The 21,380-nt window shown below is 40.9% G+C and overlaps 1 protein-coding gene across 3 annotated transcripts in view; it reads right to left on the bottom strand.

Moving 5' to 3' along the window:
• Positions 1 to 21,380, bottom strand: part of LOC106577584 (DENN domain-containing protein 4C) — an 80,609-nt gene that overhangs the window by 41,008 nt on the left and 18,221 nt on the right. For all 3 annotated transcript variants that reach the window (XM_014155754.2, XM_045701340.1, XM_014155755.2), the window contains exon 2: positions 7,108 to 7,418. In XM_014155754.2, coding sequence (XP_014011229.1) covers positions 7,108 to 7,406 — 299 coding nt within the window. In that variant the 5' untranslated portion in view covers positions 7,407 to 7,418. The remainder of the gene's footprint in view (positions 1 to 7,107; positions 7,419 to 21,380) is intronic.

Below are 21,380 nucleotides of genomic sequence, written 5' to 3'. Positions count from 1 at the left end.
TTTCTACTGCATCATTGATTTTACTCCATGTGTAACTCTGTGTTTTTGTATGTTGTCGAACTGCTTTGCTTTATCTTGGCCAGGTCGCAATTGTAAATGAGAACTTGTTCTCAACTTGCCTACCTGGTTAAATAAAGGTGAAAAAAAATAAAAATAAAAATAAAAAATAAAAGTGCTGTGCTTGTTGAGTGTCCTTCCCTACAAGCATGCTGAAATTCTGTTGTCAATTTGTTTACTGTGAAATAGCATTGTAATCTGGTCAAACAATTTTTTCCAGAAGTTTACCAAGGGTTGGTAACAGGCTGATTGGTTGGCTAATTGAGCCAGTAAAGGGGGCTTTACTATTCTTGGGTAGCGGCATGACTTTAGCTTCCCTCCAGGCCTGAGGGCACACACTTTCTAGTAGGCTTAAATTGAAGATGTGGCAAATAGGAGTGGCAACATCGTCTGCTATTATCCTCAGTAATTTTCCATCCAGATTGTCAGACCCCGGTGGCATTTCATTGTTGATAGACAACAATCATTTTTTTCACCTCTTCCAAAAGTACAATTCTTGTCTTTCATAATTTGGTCCGAAATACTTGGATGTGTAGTGTCAGAATTTGTTGCTGGCATGTCATCCCTAAGTTTGCTTATCTTGCCAATGGAAAAGTCATTAGTTTGCAATATCAGTTGGTTTTGTGATGAATGAGCCATCTGATTCAATGAATGGAGGAGCCGAGTTGGCTTTTTCCCAAAAAATGTAATTGAAGGTGCCCCAAAGCTTTTTACTATCATTCTTCATATAATTTCTTTCTTTCATAGTGTAGTTTGTTTTTATTTAGATTAGTCACATGATTTCTTCATTTGCAGTACGTTTGCCAATCAGTTGGGCTGCCAGACTTAATTGCCATACCTTCTGCCTCATCCCTCTCAACCATACAATTTTTCAATTCCTCATCAATCCAAGGGGATTTAACAGTTTTTACAGTCATTTTCTTAATGGGTGCGTTCTTATTAGTAACTGGAATCAGTAGTTTCATTTATGCGTCAAGTGCAGCATCTGGTTGCTCCTTATTACACACCACAGATCAGCATATATTTTTTACATCAACATATGAATCACTATACATTTGGGTGAGTTTGTTTTTTCCCCACCAAAAATAAAATTAAACCATCTAGTGTTCAGTGAAATAACAACACAATGTCAAATACAGGTAGCCTAGTCAAATAATTAACATCCAATCACATTAACCGTTCCTCTCTCGTGGGAATTCCACTAACGGTCCGTATGTAGCCAAACGTAGCTGCTGCTCATTCCGTTTGCTCGAAAATTGATAAATGGTTAAAAAAGATAAGGCCCGCATCCATAGCGACACATACCAGCTCTACTGGTAGTACTGCTACTATCAGCAGTACTACACCTGCCGACGACACAAGTTGTTCTGCTTCCAGGAGCACATCCAATGCTAGCGTCAGCAATTCTACATTTGTTGCTAGTCCAGCTAGCATGGACACTGACAGTTGTGAATCTGATGCAGCCGAAGAGCTACTGCCCCCTTACCCGGTAAAGCACCGAACAGACACGGACGTTGGAACATCGAAGAGGCGCAAATATGATGAGAACCACATTGATTTGGGGTTCACTTATATTGGGAGTAGTGCCTTTCCTCAGCCACAGTGTGATATATGTGCAAAAGTACTATCTCACAACTTGATGAAACCTTCACTCTTGTGGAGAAATTTAGAAACGAAACATGACAATTTGAAAAATAAGTCACAGGAGTTTTTTGAATGAGAATTAAGATGACTTTCGAGTAGTAAGACATGTATAAAAGCAACAGATACAATTAATAAGGGGCTACCGAGTGACTAGGACAAGCAAGCCCCATACTATTGTGGAGGACTTCATTCTTTCTGCTGCCGCGGATATACCTGGGACAACGCTGGGGGAAAAGGCCCAAAAAAACTATACAGACAATGTTTTCATCAAACAACACTGTTTCACGATGCATCAGTGACATGGCAGGAGATGTTTTGAAACAATTACTGCTTCACATAAAAGCCAGTGAATTCTATGCGTTACAGCTGGATGAGTCAACAGACGTGGCGGGCCTGGCACAGCTCCTGGTATATGTCCCTTACGTTTTTGGGGGGTCAGTTAAGGAAGAAATCCTCTTCTCCAAACCACTGGAAACCAGGACAACAGGAGAGGATGTTTTTAAAGTAATGGACAGCTTTGTACATCAAAAGTACTTTGGTGGTCAAGATGTGTTGGTATCTGTACTGATGTCGCAAAAGCCATGACAGGGAGACATAGTGGAGTGGTAACACTCGTGCAAGCAGTTGCTCCCGATGCCACTTGGGTACACTGCAGCATCCACCGAGAGGCTCTTGCTGCCAAGGAAATGCCTGTCAACTTGAAAGACGTTTTGGACACTACAGTGAAAATGGTTAACTTTGTTAGAGGCCCCTGAACTCTTGTGTATTTTTTGCATTATGTAATGATATGGGCAGCGACCATGTAACGCTTTTACAACATACAGAAGTGCGTTGGTTATCAAGGAGCAAAGTATTGACAAGTTTTTTTGAATTGAGAGACGAGCTTAAAGTTTTCTTTACTGACCATAATTTTCACTTGTCTGACCGCTTGCATGATGCCAAGTTTCTCACACAACTGGCCTATCTGGGTGATGTTTTTTCTCGCCTGAATGATCTGAATCGAGGATTACAGGGACTCTCCGCAACTATATTCAATGTGCGGGACAAAATTGAGGCTATGATTAAGAAGTTGGAGCTCTTCTCTGTCTGCATTAACAAGGACAACACACAGGTCTTTCCATCATTGTAGGATTTTCTTGTGCGCAAATTAACTCAAGCTTACGGACAATGTCAAATATGATACAGCGAAGCACCTGAGTGAGCTGGGTGCGCAATAACGCAGGTACTTTCCCGAAACGGACGACACAAACAACTGGATTCGTTATCCCATTCATGCCCTACCTCCAGTCCGCTTACCGATATCTGAACAAGAAAGCCTCATCAAAATTGCAACAAGCGGTTCTGTAAATGTTTTATTTAAAATCAGAAGCCACTGCCAGATTTCTGGATAGGGCTGCGCTCAGAGTATCCTGCCTTGGCAAATCGTGCTATTAAGACACTGATGCCCTTTGCAGCCAAGTACCTATGTGAGATGGATTCTCGTCCCACACTAGCATGAAAACTAAATACAGGCACAGACTGTGTGTGGGAAAAGATTTAAGACCGAGACTCTCTCCAATACAACCCAACATTGCAGAGTTACGTGCATCCTTTCAAGCACACCCTTATCATTAACATGTGGTGAGTTATTCACAATTTATGAATAAATATGGTTTTATCTGTAAGATGGCATAAATAAAGACCAAAATTATTGATTATTATTATATTATTATTTGTGCCCTGGTCCTACAAGACCTCTGTCACTTCCCACGAGCCAGGTTGTGACAAAAACTCAACCTCATTCTTGTGTTTAATACATTTATCGTATAGTGTGTGTGGCAGGCTTACAACGATGGCAAAAAACAACATTTGATAGTGCGCAGACCCAGCAGCTGGAGGTTGAATGTTTGAAGGGGTATGGGACTATAAAATGTTTGGGAACCACTGCTCTACGACAATTGAGTTAAGAACGACGCCTGTATCTTTGTCGTGACTGGGTGTATTGACACACCATCCAAAGTGTAATTAATAACTTATGCTTAAAGGGATATTCAAATCATAGGTGCCTTTCTTTGTGAGGCATTGGAAAACCTCCCTGGTCTTTATGGTTGAATCTGTGTTTGAAATTCCCTGCTCAGGGACATTACAGATAATTATGTGTGGGGTACAAATATGAGGTAGTAATTCAAAAATCATGTTAAGCACTATTATTGCACATAGTAAAATATATGGACTCACTCTATGCAACTTGCTAAGCAAATTTGAACTTATTTAGCCTTTCCATGACAAAGGAGAATATTTATTAATTTGTAAACATTTCAAAAAACATAATTCCACATTGACATTATGGGGTATTGTGTGTAGGCCAGTGACAACAATATATATTTAATCAATTTTAAATTCAGGCTGTAACATTAAGGGTGTTTCTGAGGACGCATGACTTGACCTTCGCCTCTCCCGAGCCCGTTGGGGAGTTGCAGCGATGAGACAAGTACGTAATCCCAAAATTGGGGAGAAAAAAGGGTGTAGAAATTACAAAAATAAATTATAAATACAAAATATGAGTGGCTGGGAGATTTTTTGAATGGCTGGTGGACTAAAAAGTTCATTTTAGGCCATGATCGTGCCCCCTTACAGATTTCAACTACCCTCTTAGTCACTTTATCCTGGTACCGGGTCTGTCTTTAACCAATGACTGGTGGATATTTTGACCCTGTGGGTATTAGCTACATGGACCCAGGGGTGAAATTGGTTGAAATCATATAATTAAACTGGTTGTAATGTGGGTTTTAATGACAATTTAAACACACTTTGCCTGCTGTGGAGTAGAAGTATATTAGGATAAAGGGTCTGGATTGTATCTCTACACTGGATTGAGTTAGCAGTCAAAGCCTAGACGAAGCCTTGGGGCAATAGCTTTAAGCCTCTATTCTCATCCTTCAATCTCACAAACCTGCAAGGAGCTCAACAACAAAATGAATTCTAAGTCTCCACATCCCAAACCATGTCTGTTTCCGATAATTATGCTACGTTGGAACTACCTAAATCCAAGATGGAATTTTCTCTCTCCACTCCCAGAAGTGTCCTTTACGTGTCCTTCACGAGCCTATAACGAGCCAGAGTATGATTATGTAATTTATTTGGGTAAACACTTGATATTTGATCTGCTGTTTACACTCTAGTCAGTGACGGTTGAAGAGAAACATGTGCGTTCCCAAAGCAAGACAGAGGATTTTTGTTGTTAATCAGTCGAGCCAAGTAACTGGAAACTCCAGTTTGTTGTTTGGTTAAGAAGAGTGGAGATATGTGGCTAGCAAATCTAACAGAGTAGAATGACAGGCGCCAACAAACCCCCTGGATCAAGGCTAAACACTCATTTGAGGATAGTGGTTGGCATTACTCTTTCAAAACGCAACACTACTGGCTGCTGTTATTTCCCTGATAGAAAGTAAAGTGCTTTAAAATTAAATGTGATTTACTTCACAAATGGGGGGGGATGCATTCAATTAATCTAGCAAATACAGTGAGGGAAAAAAGTATTTGATCCCCTGCTGATTTTGTATGTTTGCCCACTGACAAATAAATGATCAGTCTATAATTTTAATGGTAGGTTTATTTGAACAGTGAGAGACATACTAACAACAAAAAAATCCAGAAAAACGCATGTCAAAAATGTTATAAACTGATTTGCATTTTAATGAGGGAAATAAGTATTTGACCCCGCTGCAAAACATGACTTAGTCCTTGGTGGCAAAACCCTTGTTGGCAATCATAGAGGGCAGACGTTTCTTGTAGTTGACCACCAGGTTCGCACACATCTCAGGAGGGATTTTGTCCCACTCCTCTTTGCAGATCTTCTCCAAGTCACTGAGGTTTCGAGGCTGACGTTTGGCAACTCGAACCTTCAGCTCCCTCCACAGATTTTCTATGGGATTAAGGTCTGGAGACTGGCTAGGCCACTCCAGGACCTTAATGTGCTTCTTCTTGAGCCACTCCTTTGTTGCCTTGGCCGTGTGTTTTGGGTCATTGTCATGCTGGAATACCCATTCACGACCCATTTTCAATGCCCTGGCTGAGGGAAAGCGGGTCTCACCCAAGATTTGACGGTACATGGCCCCATCCATCGTCCCTTTGATACGGTGAAGTTGTCCTGTCCCCTTAGCAGAAAAACACCCCCAAAGCATAATTTATCCACCTCCATGTTTGACGGTGGGGATGGTGTTCTTGGGGTCATAGGCAGCATTCCTCCTCCTCCAAACACGGCGAGTTGAGTTGATGCCAAAGAGCTCCATTTTGGTCTCATCTGACCACAACACTTTCACCCAGTTGTCCTCTGAATCATTCAGATGTACATTGGCAAACTTCAGACGGGCATGTATATGTGCTTTCTTGAGCAGGGGGACCTTGCAGGTGCTGCAGGATTTCAGTCCTTCACGGCGTAGTGTGTTACCAATTGTTTTCTTGGTGACTATGGTCCCAGCTGCCTTGAGATCATTGACAAGATCCTCCCGTGTAGTTCTGGGCTGATTCCTCACCGTTCTCATGATCATTGCAACTCCACGAGGTGAGATCTTGCATGGAGCCCCAGGCCGAGGGAGATTGACAGTTCTTTTGTGTTTCTTCCATTTGCGAATAATCACACCAACTGTTGTCACCTTCTCACCAAGCTGCTTGGTGATGGTCTTGTAGCCCATTCCAGCCTTGTGTAGGTCTACAATCTTGTCCCTGACATCCTTGGAGAGCTCTTTGGTCTTGGCCATGGTGGAGAGTTTGGAATCTGATTGATTGATTGCTTCTGTGGACAGGTGTCTTTTATACAGGTAACAAACTGAGATTAGGAGCACTCCCTTTAAGAGTGTGCTCCTAATCTCAGCTCGTTACCTGTATAAAAGACACCTGGGAGCCAGAAATCTTTCTGATTGAGAGGGGGTCAAATACTTATTTCCCTCATTAAAATGCAAATCAATTTATAACATTTTTAACATGCATTTTTCTGGATTCTTTTGTTGTTATTCTGTCTCTCACTGTTCAAATAAACCTATCATTAAAATGTGGGCAAACGTACAAAATCAGCAGGAGATCAAATACTTTTTTCCCCCTCACTGTAACCCAAAAGCACTACAAATAATAAGCAAGCAATAGGCCTACATTGCAGAGGGTTATTCCACAATAGCTCAATAATAGACAAGTGGCAATTTTCGTTACCATTTTCTCTCCTATCAGTGTCGTTCTCAAAGAAAGGGATTAAGGTAGATGTACTTTGCAGCTCTATTAGAGATGACTATTCTGGTAATTGGTCTCATTGGGATGAGGAAGGGATTATGAGGCTATGGCGCACCTGTTTCAGAGTTCACCCTAATGATACCATTGTGAAACACCCTTTTTTGGGGGGGGGTTTCACAGCAAAGCGCACACAGACGGACTCACCCGATGTCGATGAGCGGGGGCTTGTCGCGGTCCCTCTTGTAGCAGAGGAACAGCTCGTGGCTCTTAAGGCTGCCGTGGTTGAGGTTGGCCTGCTGCCCACTGTAGGTGCTCTCCATGCAGGTGAAGCCCTCGGGAACAGTCTCGCCGGCTGACTTGTTGATGACGGCCAGGTCAGTAATGGGCGCCTTGGGCCCGCTGGACTTGGTCTCCGACAGGTCCTGCTCCAGGGGCGTGGACTTGTCCGTCAGCCCGGCCACCACAAAGTAGTCGGTCACACGGTGGCCCTTGTCCTCAATCATGGCTGGTCGTGCCTGGGGAGAGAAGAGACAGGTGGGGCAAGGTAAAAAGTGAGGATAGAGGTCAGAGAATGGGAAAATGTTTTTTTGTTTGTTATCAACGTAGGGATATGTCTATGGAATTTGGGCCGAATTTGGGCCTTATCCTGTAAGAGCAATGTAGCCTAGGTCGTAGTCTATAAAATGGTACAGAGCAAGTCACATGGGAATGACCTGCTCCTTATATCACACAGGCACCATGGGACAGTCCTTTACATTCTAACAGTGTATGTGGAATCCCTAATGACTGAATACGTATACGTGTCTAAACAGCATCCCACCATAAAGTACTAAGGAATGACAGGGGTCTTGTGAAACGACGCGACTTATTCACAAACACTCCTGTCACTGTATATCACTTCCCAGTCCCATACTAAGGGACATGGAGAGAGTTAGGAGCGTCGGTGACTAGGGAGAGGCAGAGGAGAGCGGCAGAGCCGAGCGGAATGCACCAAAACACCATTGTAAGCATAAATCAAGATGACACGAGTGTTACAAAACGTTCTCTGGAAAACGAGAGCATGGGGTCCTGTTATTCTATTCACTTGGGATATAAAAACGCTTCCTTCCCGAGATTCAAGACGACCATATGCTAAAGCTGGGCGAGGATTAATCAGATGCTTCGATTTCCTGCTGTAGAAGAAGTAGAATGATTCATCAATTAGCCATAACGAGCACTATGGCATAGAGGTAGTAATTAGATGCAATTAGTCTAACAGCTAATGGGGCGCGAATCCTCTGCTCTCAGTGAGAGGGGTTGGAAACTATCACAGCTTGTTTCTTCTGCTGGTAGATATTATAACTAATAACTTATTATAGTCTGTAAATTACTCAAATCCCTCAACATATACCTTGAACAAGCCATTTACTGTGCACAATAAGCACAGGCATAAATACTGTCAACGGTAGTCTCAAATAACATGGCAGCGTAAGTCCCAGGTTACCTTGCTTGTGGGAGAGTGGGGGACCTCTAAACACTGACCATTTTGATTTATACAGTTAGGATAACTACTTTACGGTGCAAAAAGCGGTTATTCAGACGTCCAAGAAAAACACTGGGCTTTGGGAGGAGGATACGGCAAAAAGAAGCAAACGGCTGTCTAAGAAGAAAGAAAAGCTAAAAAAGCAAACATCCCATTCTCTTCAAAGAGCGGTGGAAAATCATGCAGGAAGTGACATTTTCCAGTCGTGAGTCAGCTGCAGCATGGGGCAGGAGCAGGAGAGAAACGTGGCCCCTCTGAACTGAAGGAGGAGCACCAGGCAGGCTCTGGACTTAATTTAGCCCACTTCATAACAGTGTTTAATAATCTCGGTCTCAGAGACTTTTAGCACGGCACTGTGACCTAATCCTTGACACTTAATTGGTCAGATGTTATCTGGTGTTTCACGTGTAGTTTGATGAGGAGATGCTATCGAGTACAATACAGGAAAAACCAATGGCATGAAGAAGCACACGGAAGTACTGATAAATATCACCATACTCAACGCAGAAACACACCAAAACCATCACATTTAGAGTATCGAGTGTCAAACCTGAATGTAAGCCCCCAAAAAATGGCTTCATAATCTGGAACCAATTTGAATGTCCGACTCAAGTTTGCATTGTATACTGAACAAAAATATAAAAGCAACATGCAACAATTTCAAAGATTTTACTGAGTTACAGTTCATGTAGGAAAATATGCCCACCCATTGGGGAGCCAGGCCCAGGTAATCATTCCTACAGTCACCCTCAAGACATGAGACATTTGTGGCATTGTGTTGTGACAAAACTGCACATTTTAAAGTGGCCTTGTAATGCCCCAGCACAGGGTGCACCTGTGTAATGACCATGCCGTTTAATCAGCTTCTTGATATGCTACACCTGTCAGGTGGATGGATTATCTTGGCAAAGGAGAAACGCTCACTAATAGGTATGTAAACAAATTTGTGCCATTATTTATAGCAAGAAATAAGGTATAGAAAATGTTGGGATTTTATTTTTTTTTTCATCTCATGAAACACTTTATATGTTGCGTTTATATTTTTGTTCATTGTTGTTGATCAAAGAAACATTGGAGAGGGAGAGAGCAACAAAACGGATACACAGCCAGAAGACCGCAAATTATTCTTGCTGTCTCCTGGCTGTGTATCCGTTTTGTTGCTCTCTCCCTCTCCAACGTTTCTTGCCATAATCGTAACATAACCTATTGTGGTCACAACAACTTGACCCACTTCTTCATACAACTCTCAGCGTCAAGTATGGGCTATGACGATTCTGGATTTTTGGGAAACGATACACTGTCACGCAAATGGACATGGGGATTGTCATAGTCGTAATTTTTGTAGAAAAATGTTTTGAGCTTGTAGTGTATCTATCATAATGCACCTTCGAAAATTTGCTCAGACATACACTACATGGCCAAAAGCATGTGGACACCCCTTCAAATTAGTGGATTTGGCTATTTTAGTCACACTTGTTGCTGACAGGTGTATTAAATCGAGCACACAACCATGCAATCTCCATAGACAACCATTCACAGTAGAATGGCCTTACTGAAGAGCTCAGTGACTTTCAACATTGCACCGTCATAGGATGCCACCTTCCCAACAAGTCAGTTCGTCAAATGAGCTGCCCAGGACAACTGTAAGTGCTGTTATTGTGAAGTGGAAACGTCTAGGAGCAACACAGCTCAGCCCCGAAGTGGTAGGCCACACAAGCTCACAGAAAGGGACCGCAGAGTGCTGAAGCGCATAAAAATCATCTGTCCGCGGTTGCAACACTCACTACCGAGTTTCAAACAAGAACTGCTCGTCAGGAGCTTCATGAAATGGGTTTCCATGGCCAAGCAGCCGCACACAAGCCTAAAAGGACCATGCGCAATGCCAAGAGTCGGCTGGAGTGGTGTAAAGCTTGCTGCCATTGCACTCTGGAAACGCCTTCTCTGGAGTGATGAATCATGCTACACCATCTGGCAGTCCGACAGACGATTCTGGGTTCGGGCTAGACCCCTTCGTTCCAGTGAAGTGAAATCTTAACACTACAGCATACAATGACATTCTAAACAATTCTGTGCTTCCAACTTTGTGACAACAGTTTGGGAAAGGCCCTTTCCTGTTTCACCATGGCAATGCCCCTGTGCACAAAGCGAGGTCCATACAGAAATGGTTTGTCGAGATCGGTGTGGAAGAACTTGACTGGTCTGCACAGAGCCTTGACCTCAACCCCATCGAACACTTTTGGAATGAATTGGAACGCCGACTGCGAGCCAGGCCTAATCGCGCAACATCAGTGCCCGACCTCAGTAATGCTTTTGTGGCTGAATGGAAGCAAGTCCCCGCAGCAATGTTCCAACATCTAGTGGAAAGCCTTCCCAGAAGAGTGGAGGCTGTTATAGCAGCAAAGGGGGGGTACCAACTCCATATTAATGCCCATGATTTTGGAATGAGATGTTCGACAACATATTTTTGGCCATGTAGTGCACCTAATAAATACAACACAGCCTTGTTGACACCCCTATTTAAAAAATTGTTAATGATCTTAACGCTTCGAACTTTTGAAATTAAGCTTATTCTCCCGACCACGCTGTTCTGCTCGTAAAATTATTACCAACTCTAACCACCACAAACTCACTTTACATTACATTTTAGTCATTTAGCAGACGCTCTTATCCAGAGCGACTTACAGTAGTGAATGCATACATTTATTTTTTTTCCCGTACTGGTCCCCCGTGGGAATCGAACCCACAACCCTGGCGTTGCAAACACCATGCTCTACCAACTGAGCCACACGGGAACTCCAATTAGGTAAACTATATCTACTTGAATATACAGTTGAATCCCTCTCTCACCTAAAATAAATGTATTAAGACGATGGCGATCATTTTCTTAAAGTTCACTGTTATTGTCCATAATTGTCAGTTACACGATTATACAATAGTTGTGCCAGCCCTATGTAAAGACTGGGACCTCACAACAGCGCTGTCACCTAGGTTACAGACTACTGTACATTTGTACCCCTGCAGTTGCTTCCATAAAAATACATAACACTCTCTCACCATGTCAGAAAGGTGACCCAAACTGTGCCCTGTTTGTTCCAAGTAAATGTCATGCACTAAGCTACATGGGTATTGTGTCCTGTCTGTACAAGGAAAGGACAGGGACAAGTAGTACTGAGTTTTGCACTTGTGCATTCACAACTATACATATTTGGACAGAAGCAATAATGAACCACATACGGTCTACAGTAAGTGAAAGGGTATGTTTAAACTCAAACAGCCGTGGTAGGTGGGATGCCATGAAGTCGGTGTTTGTGTGTTTGTTTGATTTTACTATCCTTGTGGGGACAAGGAAAATTCTGACAAGTGCGGACATTTTGGCGGTCCCCACAAAGAAAAGGCTATTTTAGGCATAAGGGTGAAGTTTAGGTTTAGGGATAGAATTAGGGTTATTTGATTCTCATTAAACTAGCTTTAAACTTTAAAATGTAGTTACAAAACCATAATGCATTTGCAAAAATAAACTATCACTCTGAAGACTAAGAAGTCTAGTTTTTGGCAAAGTGTCTTGTTTGAAAATATATATATTTTTGACAGAATGTTGTACTTTTTCACCGTTAATTCTTTTTACAGAAATGTGTCCGGACTAAACTCGAGTCATTCTATACAATTGTACTTTAGAAAAACCTAATTTATTTGAATAAAACAAAATATGTTGCTGTAGTTTGTCCATAAATCATAAAAATGTAACAAGTCAAAGTTTACATTAAACTATAATATTTATTAAGTAAAAACAGTGTCACTTTTTCAAGTTCCGGTGAAAACGCCAATCATTTTTAAAATAAAGTTGTATTCACCCATGATGCATCATCATAGTCCTTAGATGGACGCAAGTTAAGTGAATTTACTCGGTTATTTCCCAGTACTACTCAAGAGCCTGAGTGGTGCACCCCTGTTGGATTTCACCCCTCAAAAGGATTGCATAATGGTCCAGAGCGAGACAACACAGTTTCATGTTAAGTGAAAGATCAAGGATGAATGACTCAGGGTTTCCACAAACAAGGAAGGCAATAAAAAACGCCTTTAATAATGAGGGAGGGGTGGCGCCCCTTCTGATGTGGTTTGGTTTCTCCAGGGTAAAAGAAGTAAATGGAAATGCTAAAGTTCCCTGGAGCGGTCAAATGGCGGAGGGGGGGGGTGAACACATTGGCTCTTTGGCTAGCTTAATGGAGGGGCATTCCACCTCAAAAAGCACAAGGAGGATTTCTGAAACAGTTTTTGCATTAAAGAACAGGTAAGATTAGCATTCCTGCAAAATTATAAATATATATAATTTCATTGCTGAGAAATTAAGCTAATTGATCGCACCCAGATTGGCAATTTTGCTTTATAGGATTCCGATAATATTCAATAGATAGAGTTCCCAACGTCCGACGTGGACCCAATTTCTTCCTTACAATGAGTAAGACATGAGGAACACAAAACAATGGTCAAAAGCCACACACGGACCCCCCCACGCCAACAATCACTATACAGTCTTTTTTGGTATACAGCCATGTTTTGCCCACTAAATGGCACTGTTTCTACTATATTTTTATCCAGTCAGAGGATGCCAATAACTACATATCCAGTATAAATTCACCATTATGGTCATGATAAGGAATGGTTGGATTAGGATTGGTTGACCACTCTAAGAGTTATTTCTTAAAAATAAATACTTTTAAAAATGTATTTATTGTCGCTTCCATCAATGTAATTGCCTGCATCATTTCCAATCCCCACTACCGTTCAATAGTTCGGGGTCACTTAGAAATGTCCTTGTTTTTGAAAGAATTTTTTTGTCCATTAAAATAACATCAAATTGATCAGAAATACAGTGTAGACATTGTTAATGTTGTAAATGACTATTGTAGCTGGAAACGGCTGATTTTTAATGGAATATCTACATAGGCGTACAGAGTCCCATTATCAGCAACCATCACTCCTGTGTTCCAATAGATCGTTGTGTTAGCTAATCCAAGTTGATCATTTTTAAAGGCTAATTGATCATTAGAAAGCCCTTTTGCAATTATGTTAGCACAGCAGAAAAGTGTTGTTCTAATTAAAGAAGCAATAAAACTGGCCTTCTTTAGACTAGTTGAGTATCTGGAGCATCAGCATTTGTGGGTTCGATTACAGGCTCAAAATGGCCAGAAACAAAGAACTTTCTTCTGAAATTCATCAGTCTATTCTTGTTCTGAGAAATTAAGGCTATTCCATGCGAGAATTTGCCAAGAAACTGAAGATCTCGTACAACGCTGTGTGTCACACACACACACACACATATACATACGCACACATACAAATACACATCTTCTTAGAATATATTTTCCTTTACTACTCCCAGCAAACACTACCACCCCTCCCCCAATTAGAGTAAACTAATAAACAATAACATGTAGGCTTCTACTTCCAACCTTATGCATACTACATACATTTTAGACACAATCTGTTTTACAATAGTTATATTTTGTTTGTTTTTAGTCCTGACCTTCCTCAATTTCTGATGTCCATCCAGTTTGATTTCTATTTGCCATATATTTGTAACTGTGCTATTTCACAAAAGCTCTGAACATATATACATTTTACAGACCCAGTATGTTTTACATTTGTTATCATCTTGTTATTAGTCCCACCAGCTCCATTCAACCCCTCCCATCTATCACTTAACACCATCAATATTGGATTTCCATTTGCCATATATTTTTCAACTGTGCTGTGATGCTTCACAAAAGTACTGAACCTTTCGATTCTAAGAGTTTCTACAGATTGTAAATTAAAGAAAACTTTTTGCTAAAATAATTATTATATTATTGATCAATTGACTATGATGTTTCAGATCACCCAGTAGTGCTAATGTATCTGCAGCGTTAGCTCTAGGTAAATGTTGCAATTCTTCAGCCATTCCTGGACCTGTGACCAAAAACGAACTACATCTGGACAGTACCAAAATAAATGATCTAATGACTCTGCCTCCTCGCAGCAAACTCTACAGAGCTGGGAAGATTGCATTACCCATATACAGTTGAAGTCAGAAGTTTACATACACTTAGGTTTCTTGTTAAAACTATAGTTTTGGCAAGTCGGTTAGGACATCTACTTTGTGCATGACACAAGTAATTGTTTACAGACAGATTATTTCACTTATAATTCACTGTATCACAATTCCAGTGGGTCAGAAGTTTACATACACTAAGTTGACTGTGCCTTTAAACAGCTTGGAAAATTCCAGAAAATGTTGTCATGGCTTTAGAAGCTTCTGATAAGCTAATTGACATCATTTGAGTCAATTGGAAGTGTACCTGTGGACGTATTTCAAGGCCTACCTTCAAACTCAGTGCCTCTTTGCTTGACATCATGGAAAAATCAAAAGAAATCAGCCAAGACCTCAGAAAAAAAATTGTAGACCTCCACAAGTCTGGTTCATCCTTGGGAGCAATTTCCAAACGCCTGAAGGTACCACTTTCATCTGTACAAACAATAATACGCAAGTATAAACACCATGGGACCACGCAGCCGTCATACCGCTCAGGAAGGAGACACGTTCTGTCTCCTAGAGATGAACATACTTTGGTGAGAAAAAAGCGAATCAATCCCAGAACAACAGCAAAGGGCCTTGTGAAAATGCTGGAGGAAACAGGTACAAAAGTATCTAAATCCACAGTAAATAAGAGTCCTATGTCGACATAATCTGAAAGGCAGCTCAGCAAGGAAGAAGCCACTGCTCCAAAACTGCCATAAATAAGACAGACTACGGTTTGTAACTGCACATGGGGACAAATATCATACTTTTTGGAGAAATGTCCTCTGGTCTGATGAAACAAAAATAGAACTGTTTGGCCATAATGCCCCTCGTTATGTTTGGAGGAATAAGGGGGAGGCTTGCAAGCCGAAGAACACCATCCCAACCGTGAAGCACGGGGTGGCAGCATCATGTTGTGGGGGTGCTTTGCTGCAGGAGGGACTGATGCACTTCACAAAGTAGATGGCATCATGAGGCAGGAAAATGATGTGGATATATTGAAGCAACATCTCAAGACATCAGTCAGGAAGTTAAAGCTTGGTCGCAAATGCGTCTTCCAAATGGACAATGACCCCAAGCATACTTCCAAAGTTGTGGCAAAATCGCTTAAGGACAATAAAGTCAAGGTATTGGAGTGGCCATCACAAGCCCTGACCGCAATCCTATAGAACATTTGTGGGCAGAACTGAAAAAACCGTGTGTGCAAGCAAGGAGGCCTACTAACCTGACTCAGTTTCACCAGCTCTGTCAGGAGGAATGGGACAAAATTCACCCAACTTATTGTGGGAAGCTTGTGGAAGGCTACCTGAAACATTTGACCCAGGTTAAACAATTTAAAGGCAATGCTACCAAATACTAATTGAGTGTATGTAACTGCTGACCCACTGGGAATGTGATGAAAGAAATAAAAGCTGAAATAAATCATTCTCTCTACTATTATTCTGACATTTCACATTCTTAAAATAAAGTGGTGATCCTAACTGACCTAAAACAGGGAATTTTTACCAGGATTAAATGTCAGGAATTGTGAAAAACTGAGTTTAAATGTATTTGGCTAAGGTGTATGTAAACTTCCGACTTCAACTTTATATAACATTCTATTGGTTGCAAGAAATTTGTAGAATCATTTAAAATAGAAGAATTTGAAGTTTTGAATCCGTTGCCGTTGTGCCATGTAATCGGTACATCGAAGATCTCTTCCCAACTATTTTACAATTTATGTGGTGCAGCTGTCATTTTTTTGGTCCTTAAATGAACTTTGTATATATTTTTATTTATCACAATATTCTTGAACCTATTTTGGTCTTTAATGCAAGGCCGACAGACAAGTTCCTTACTTTTCCCCCTTCCATTTCCTTACTTATCCCCGCACATTTTTGCGGTAATGCTGCAATTAGTTGGTTGTAATTTTGAGTAGACATTTCCATATGTCTTTGTTAGCTGCATGTGTGACAACTCCACCAGTCCTATTTATGATATAATTTACCAAGATTATATATATATATATATATATATATATATATATATATATATATATATATATATATATATATATATAGAGAGATTTTTTTATTTTTTTTTACATTTTATAAAAAGAATCTACGTTTTTTATCAATTAGTATATTTCAGTTTAACCACAATATATGTTGTATTACTTGTTCTGTCTTTTCAGGTGGATTAAACTGAAATTGCAATCAACTTTCTATGGCTTGTTTAAAAAATAACGATATTTTGGAGCTGATTTCGTTTTCAAATAACCGAAAGTGAGCGGTTGTAATCTGAATAAAGGGAAAAAGGCAATTCTTGTACATGGGGTGAGACATTCTTACTAATTTACTGGAGAACCATTTTGGATTTAACTATAACTTTTGTATGACTGATGCCTTTAGTGAGAGGTCTAATGCTTTAATATTTAATTTCTAATGCTTTAATATTTAATTTCTGCCCTCCTAATTCATATTCATTATATAACTAGGACCTTTCATTTTGTCTAGTTTGCCATTCCAAATAAAATTATATTTTTTGCTCATTTAATAATAAAAAACCGGTCGCTAGGTAAACTGTGATGACTAAAGAGTTAAATCAGGGTGATTTTCCCACAGATAGACAGGTATTTTCCTTTCTATGGTATCAAGATCTTATCTAATTTTGCTAACTTTCTATTAAAATGTATTGGAGAGATCATTTATTTATTTAGCCAAGGGCTTTTCAGCATCATGAGTTTCTATTGGTTGAGAATGGATTGAGGGGCTGTTTCCCGGACACAGATTAAGCCTAGACAGAACAGCCAAACTCAATGGAAAAACTCAGTTGAAAATGCTTTTTAGTCTAGGATTAATCTTTGTCCAGGAAACGGCCCCTTTGAGTGTGTGGTGTATTAGCTAGACCATTCCTGGTGAACAAGCAAACCATTAGGCTACAGCAGTTCTAATGGTTTAAATGTTATGGTCTCTAATGGTCTACAATGGTGAAAGTCCCAACAACACAATGGCACTGGTATTGGGTTTAATGGTAAATGTCACTTATCATACTACCCATAGAGATGTTTTCTAATAATTGTATTGGAAAACATAAGACTGCCACACAATGGTTTATAATTGTTTTATTTTATTAGGGTTCTCACAGCAGTTTCGTCACTAGCCCATTTCTCCAAGTTGTGGGCTTGTAGGAAAAGTATTCATGAGAATTGCACCATAGGAATAAGCCCTCTCAGAGAGCTGCCATTTGTTAGACTATTAAAGGAGAGTTGGGTTGAACCATTAGGTTGCTAGAGAAGGACAAACTAAATTGCTTTCATGGAGGACTGGCTTGACTTGTGAGGATGGCCACACAATTTGTCATCACCATGAGCTAGAGCTAATGGTTTTCTACCCAAACTTTCAAAGAAAATACTGTGATCAATTTAATAAACACGAGACCAGCAAACTGGATACAAAGGTAGGTAGCAGGAATAGCACTATCTACTGGGCAAAACCTGGTACTTTCCCACTCTATTATGGGAATTAAGGCAAGAGACGGAACATAACCATTACCAAAATCACTAGGAATACATTATAGTATTAAGAAGCAATACTCCAAACCGCAGCTTCATACTACTTGTCAGACATGGAGAACAGATACTAGTTGTTGTGGTGGGACTGGCATGGGGTGTGGGGGGGTCCATTGGTGGCATTCTGAATCTTTTGGGAATTCCTCATGTATTACTACTCACTGGTAGGAAGATGTTGTCCAAATCAAATGATAGCTGCTATATTTATTGAATACTTTCTGAATCCATAAATGAAAATGAACAATTTGGGTGCAATCTATTAGCTACATTTTTTTCAGAGTTCAAATTATATTTCACAAAATAATGTTACAGGAATGCTTATCTTATCGGTTTCTAACTACAGAAAAGATTTCAGAACAATCGAAGATGGGTGGCGTCATGGCTTGCTGAAATGACATGGAACGATTCTGGAGAGAGTGAGTGGGACTGGGCTTCAGGCACAAAGGAGCTGAGATACATCCCACATAACATGCTCTTTCCCTGGGCCATCTACTTTGCTCAGAGGGGGGCAAAACCACAGGCAGCAATTCTTCCTCTGAGAATGTGTGTGTGCAAATGAAAATGCAGTCAAGTTTATTTAGTTTTGGCTTCACGCAGTAAACAAAGTTCTCATCCAAATGAATCCGGCCGTGCATTCTCATATCACAAAAATAATGTTGTTCGTCCGGACCCCTTCACCATCAGATAGTGAGTTAGTTTGATTGAACAGAGTCCTTAGTATGCTATGCAGTGCACTATAGCAGACAGAGGAGACAAGCCACTGTTGGTACTACTTTCTGCAGAGATTTAAATCTCCGTATCCATGGTTACACCTCACAGTTAACTGTCAGAGCTAGCTTTCAGTCTTAATACACTTTTTGCCGTATAATAAAGCACACCATTAAATGTGTTCTAGATCAATGCTCTTATGGCACAAAGAATGTGTTTGTCTGGTGGTGGTTAGTGGACTTGTGACTGGAAAACAACTTGTCTTGTTAGTGTTTAATGCGAATGCATAGAGTGGTCTGGCTCTCTCAAAGCTGTTCCAGACATTTCAGATCACAACTCAGAAAGTAGTACATCAGGCTTTTAAACAGAAACAACCCTGGTCTGTAACAGTGGTATACACTGAATGTACAAAACATTATGAACACCTGCTCTTTCCATGATATAGACTGACCAAGTGAAAGCTATGCTCCCTTATTGATGGCACTTGTTAAATCTACTTCAAATCAGTGTAGATGAAGAGAAGACAGGTTAAAGAAGGATTTTTTGGCCTTGAGACAATTGAGACATGGAATGTGTGTGTGCCATTCAGAGTGTGAATGGGAAAGACAAAATATTTGTGCCTTTGAACAGGGTATTGTAGTAGGTGCCAGGCGAACCGGTTTGATTGTGTCAAGAACTGAACGCTGCCTGGTTTTTCACGCTCAACAGTTTCCCGTGTGTATCAAGAATGGTCCACCACCCAAAAGACCTCCAGCCAACTTGATAACTATGGGAAGCATTGGAGTCAACATAGGCCAGCATACCTGTGGAACGCCTTCGACACCTTGTAGAGTCCATGCACCACCGAATTAAGGTTGGTCTGAGGGCAACTCATACAAGCAAGGTTTTCTTAATGTTTTGTACACTCAGTGTACATGCCTTACAGCTCAAGGTTTGAAGAAGCTACTCCCACGGCATATATTTCAGATGTCATGAATAGTTAAGACTTCAGAGTCAACATGCTTGCATGGGTAAGCGAAGATCAAGAGTGGCATTTGAATTGCGTCGTCTGGCATGCACACACACATGCACGCTCACACGATTAAGGATGAAGGCCCAGGTTCATACTGTTCAATTAATGGGTATTTGCAGCAGTCCAAACAAAACACACAACTTAAGTGGCTGATGTAATCAATAACATATTTTTCACGCAACTGGGAGTGAGTTATTTATGCATCTTGGTACAATATCTAAATCATGCATTGAATTACCAATAGCTAAACGAGGCTGAGCTGCATTGTCTTTTAATGCAGCTTGCTAAGTGCCATGTGACAATTCAAATATCCATATTGATGGACTATGGACACATTGTCAGGATAAGTAGGCCAGTAAAATCCACTGTAACAAATCATATTGCCTAGCTGTTGAATACAATGACCTAGTCAAACCATACATTTACAATCTCACTGGATTATTGAAGACCAAGTACCACACTACCCGGCATACAAGAAGCATTTTTTTCTTCTTCTTTGGATACTTAACGGTAGACCACTCTGTAACACAAACAGAGACCCTTATTCTCAAGCTGATAGTATGGTGCCAGTAGGAGTCAGGAGCAAACTGGTATCACACAGTGGTGGTGGGTATGACTCACGGTCATGCTATGGCCATGCCAGCTTCCTGGCAGCGTGGGCACAGACGCCTGATCTCTCACATAAATAAACACACACGCGCGGTTGGTAATGAAAGGATCCACAAGACAAAACGTAAACAGAAACAGAGATCTGCAAACAAACACTGTACAAGTCCTGCCAACCCACAATCCTGCCAACGCTGTTACCGGCCCTGTTAACTAGCACTTGTATTTTGCCTCGCCAGCCTCGCCCTCGTTTGGGTGCTAGCTAGGTACTGCTAAATATCAACAGCCAATCCAGTAGGGCTGGAAGCTATAATGTGCTTAAATTGGTCAATAGCACCGTGACATCGCAGAGTATTTGCATAAAGTTCAGCTTTCCACAATTTAGATCTCCCCCGTTTACGTTACCACAGGCTCGAATCGCCCAACGGTCACCCCGCCCACTTCGCTTCCCTTCATTGAAAAGTAGAGGCTTCCGTTGTTTCGTCGCCCCCATCGTGTTATGTACCGTTAGGCCTTGTACTTGGTAAGGCTCAGACAAAACATATGCCAAAAAGACCTCATATCCCAATATTCGGGAATAGTAGCCCATTAGTCCCATCAGCCTACCATTAGGAAAAATATCACACTTTACCATCCTTTTACATCTAACTAATTCTCCTACAACCACAACAAATAGGCCTATATAAACTACATTATGAGTATGTAAACTCATGCACACAGAATCTCATATCAAACACAACCTTGAATGGAATTCAACTGAGAGGAAACGTCACCCTTCCTAATAATGTCTGGTTTGGATGATGATTCCTCTATTCCCCCTGAGCTAAAGATGGGACTGAGTTCATTGAAACAGAAGCAGCATCATCACGGCTTCGTATTCAGCACACGGTCCTGGCAAAGTGTTTGGCTCCATCGACGTTTCCCTGACAACAGCACTCTCAACCAACCCCATCGCTTGAAATTCTGCAGCACAGTGGATTACCTGCTGAACACCTACACCTCGAAATGTACCCCCAACAAAACA

Source organism: Salmo salar, chromosome ssa18 (assembly GCF_905237065.1).
Source record: "Salmo salar chromosome ssa18, Ssal_v3.1, whole genome shotgun sequence".
NCBI classification, from domain to species: domain Eukaryota; kingdom Metazoa; phylum Chordata; class Actinopteri; order Salmoniformes; family Salmonidae; genus Salmo; species Salmo salar.
This window is presented reverse-complemented; position numbering and strand designations above follow the sequence as displayed.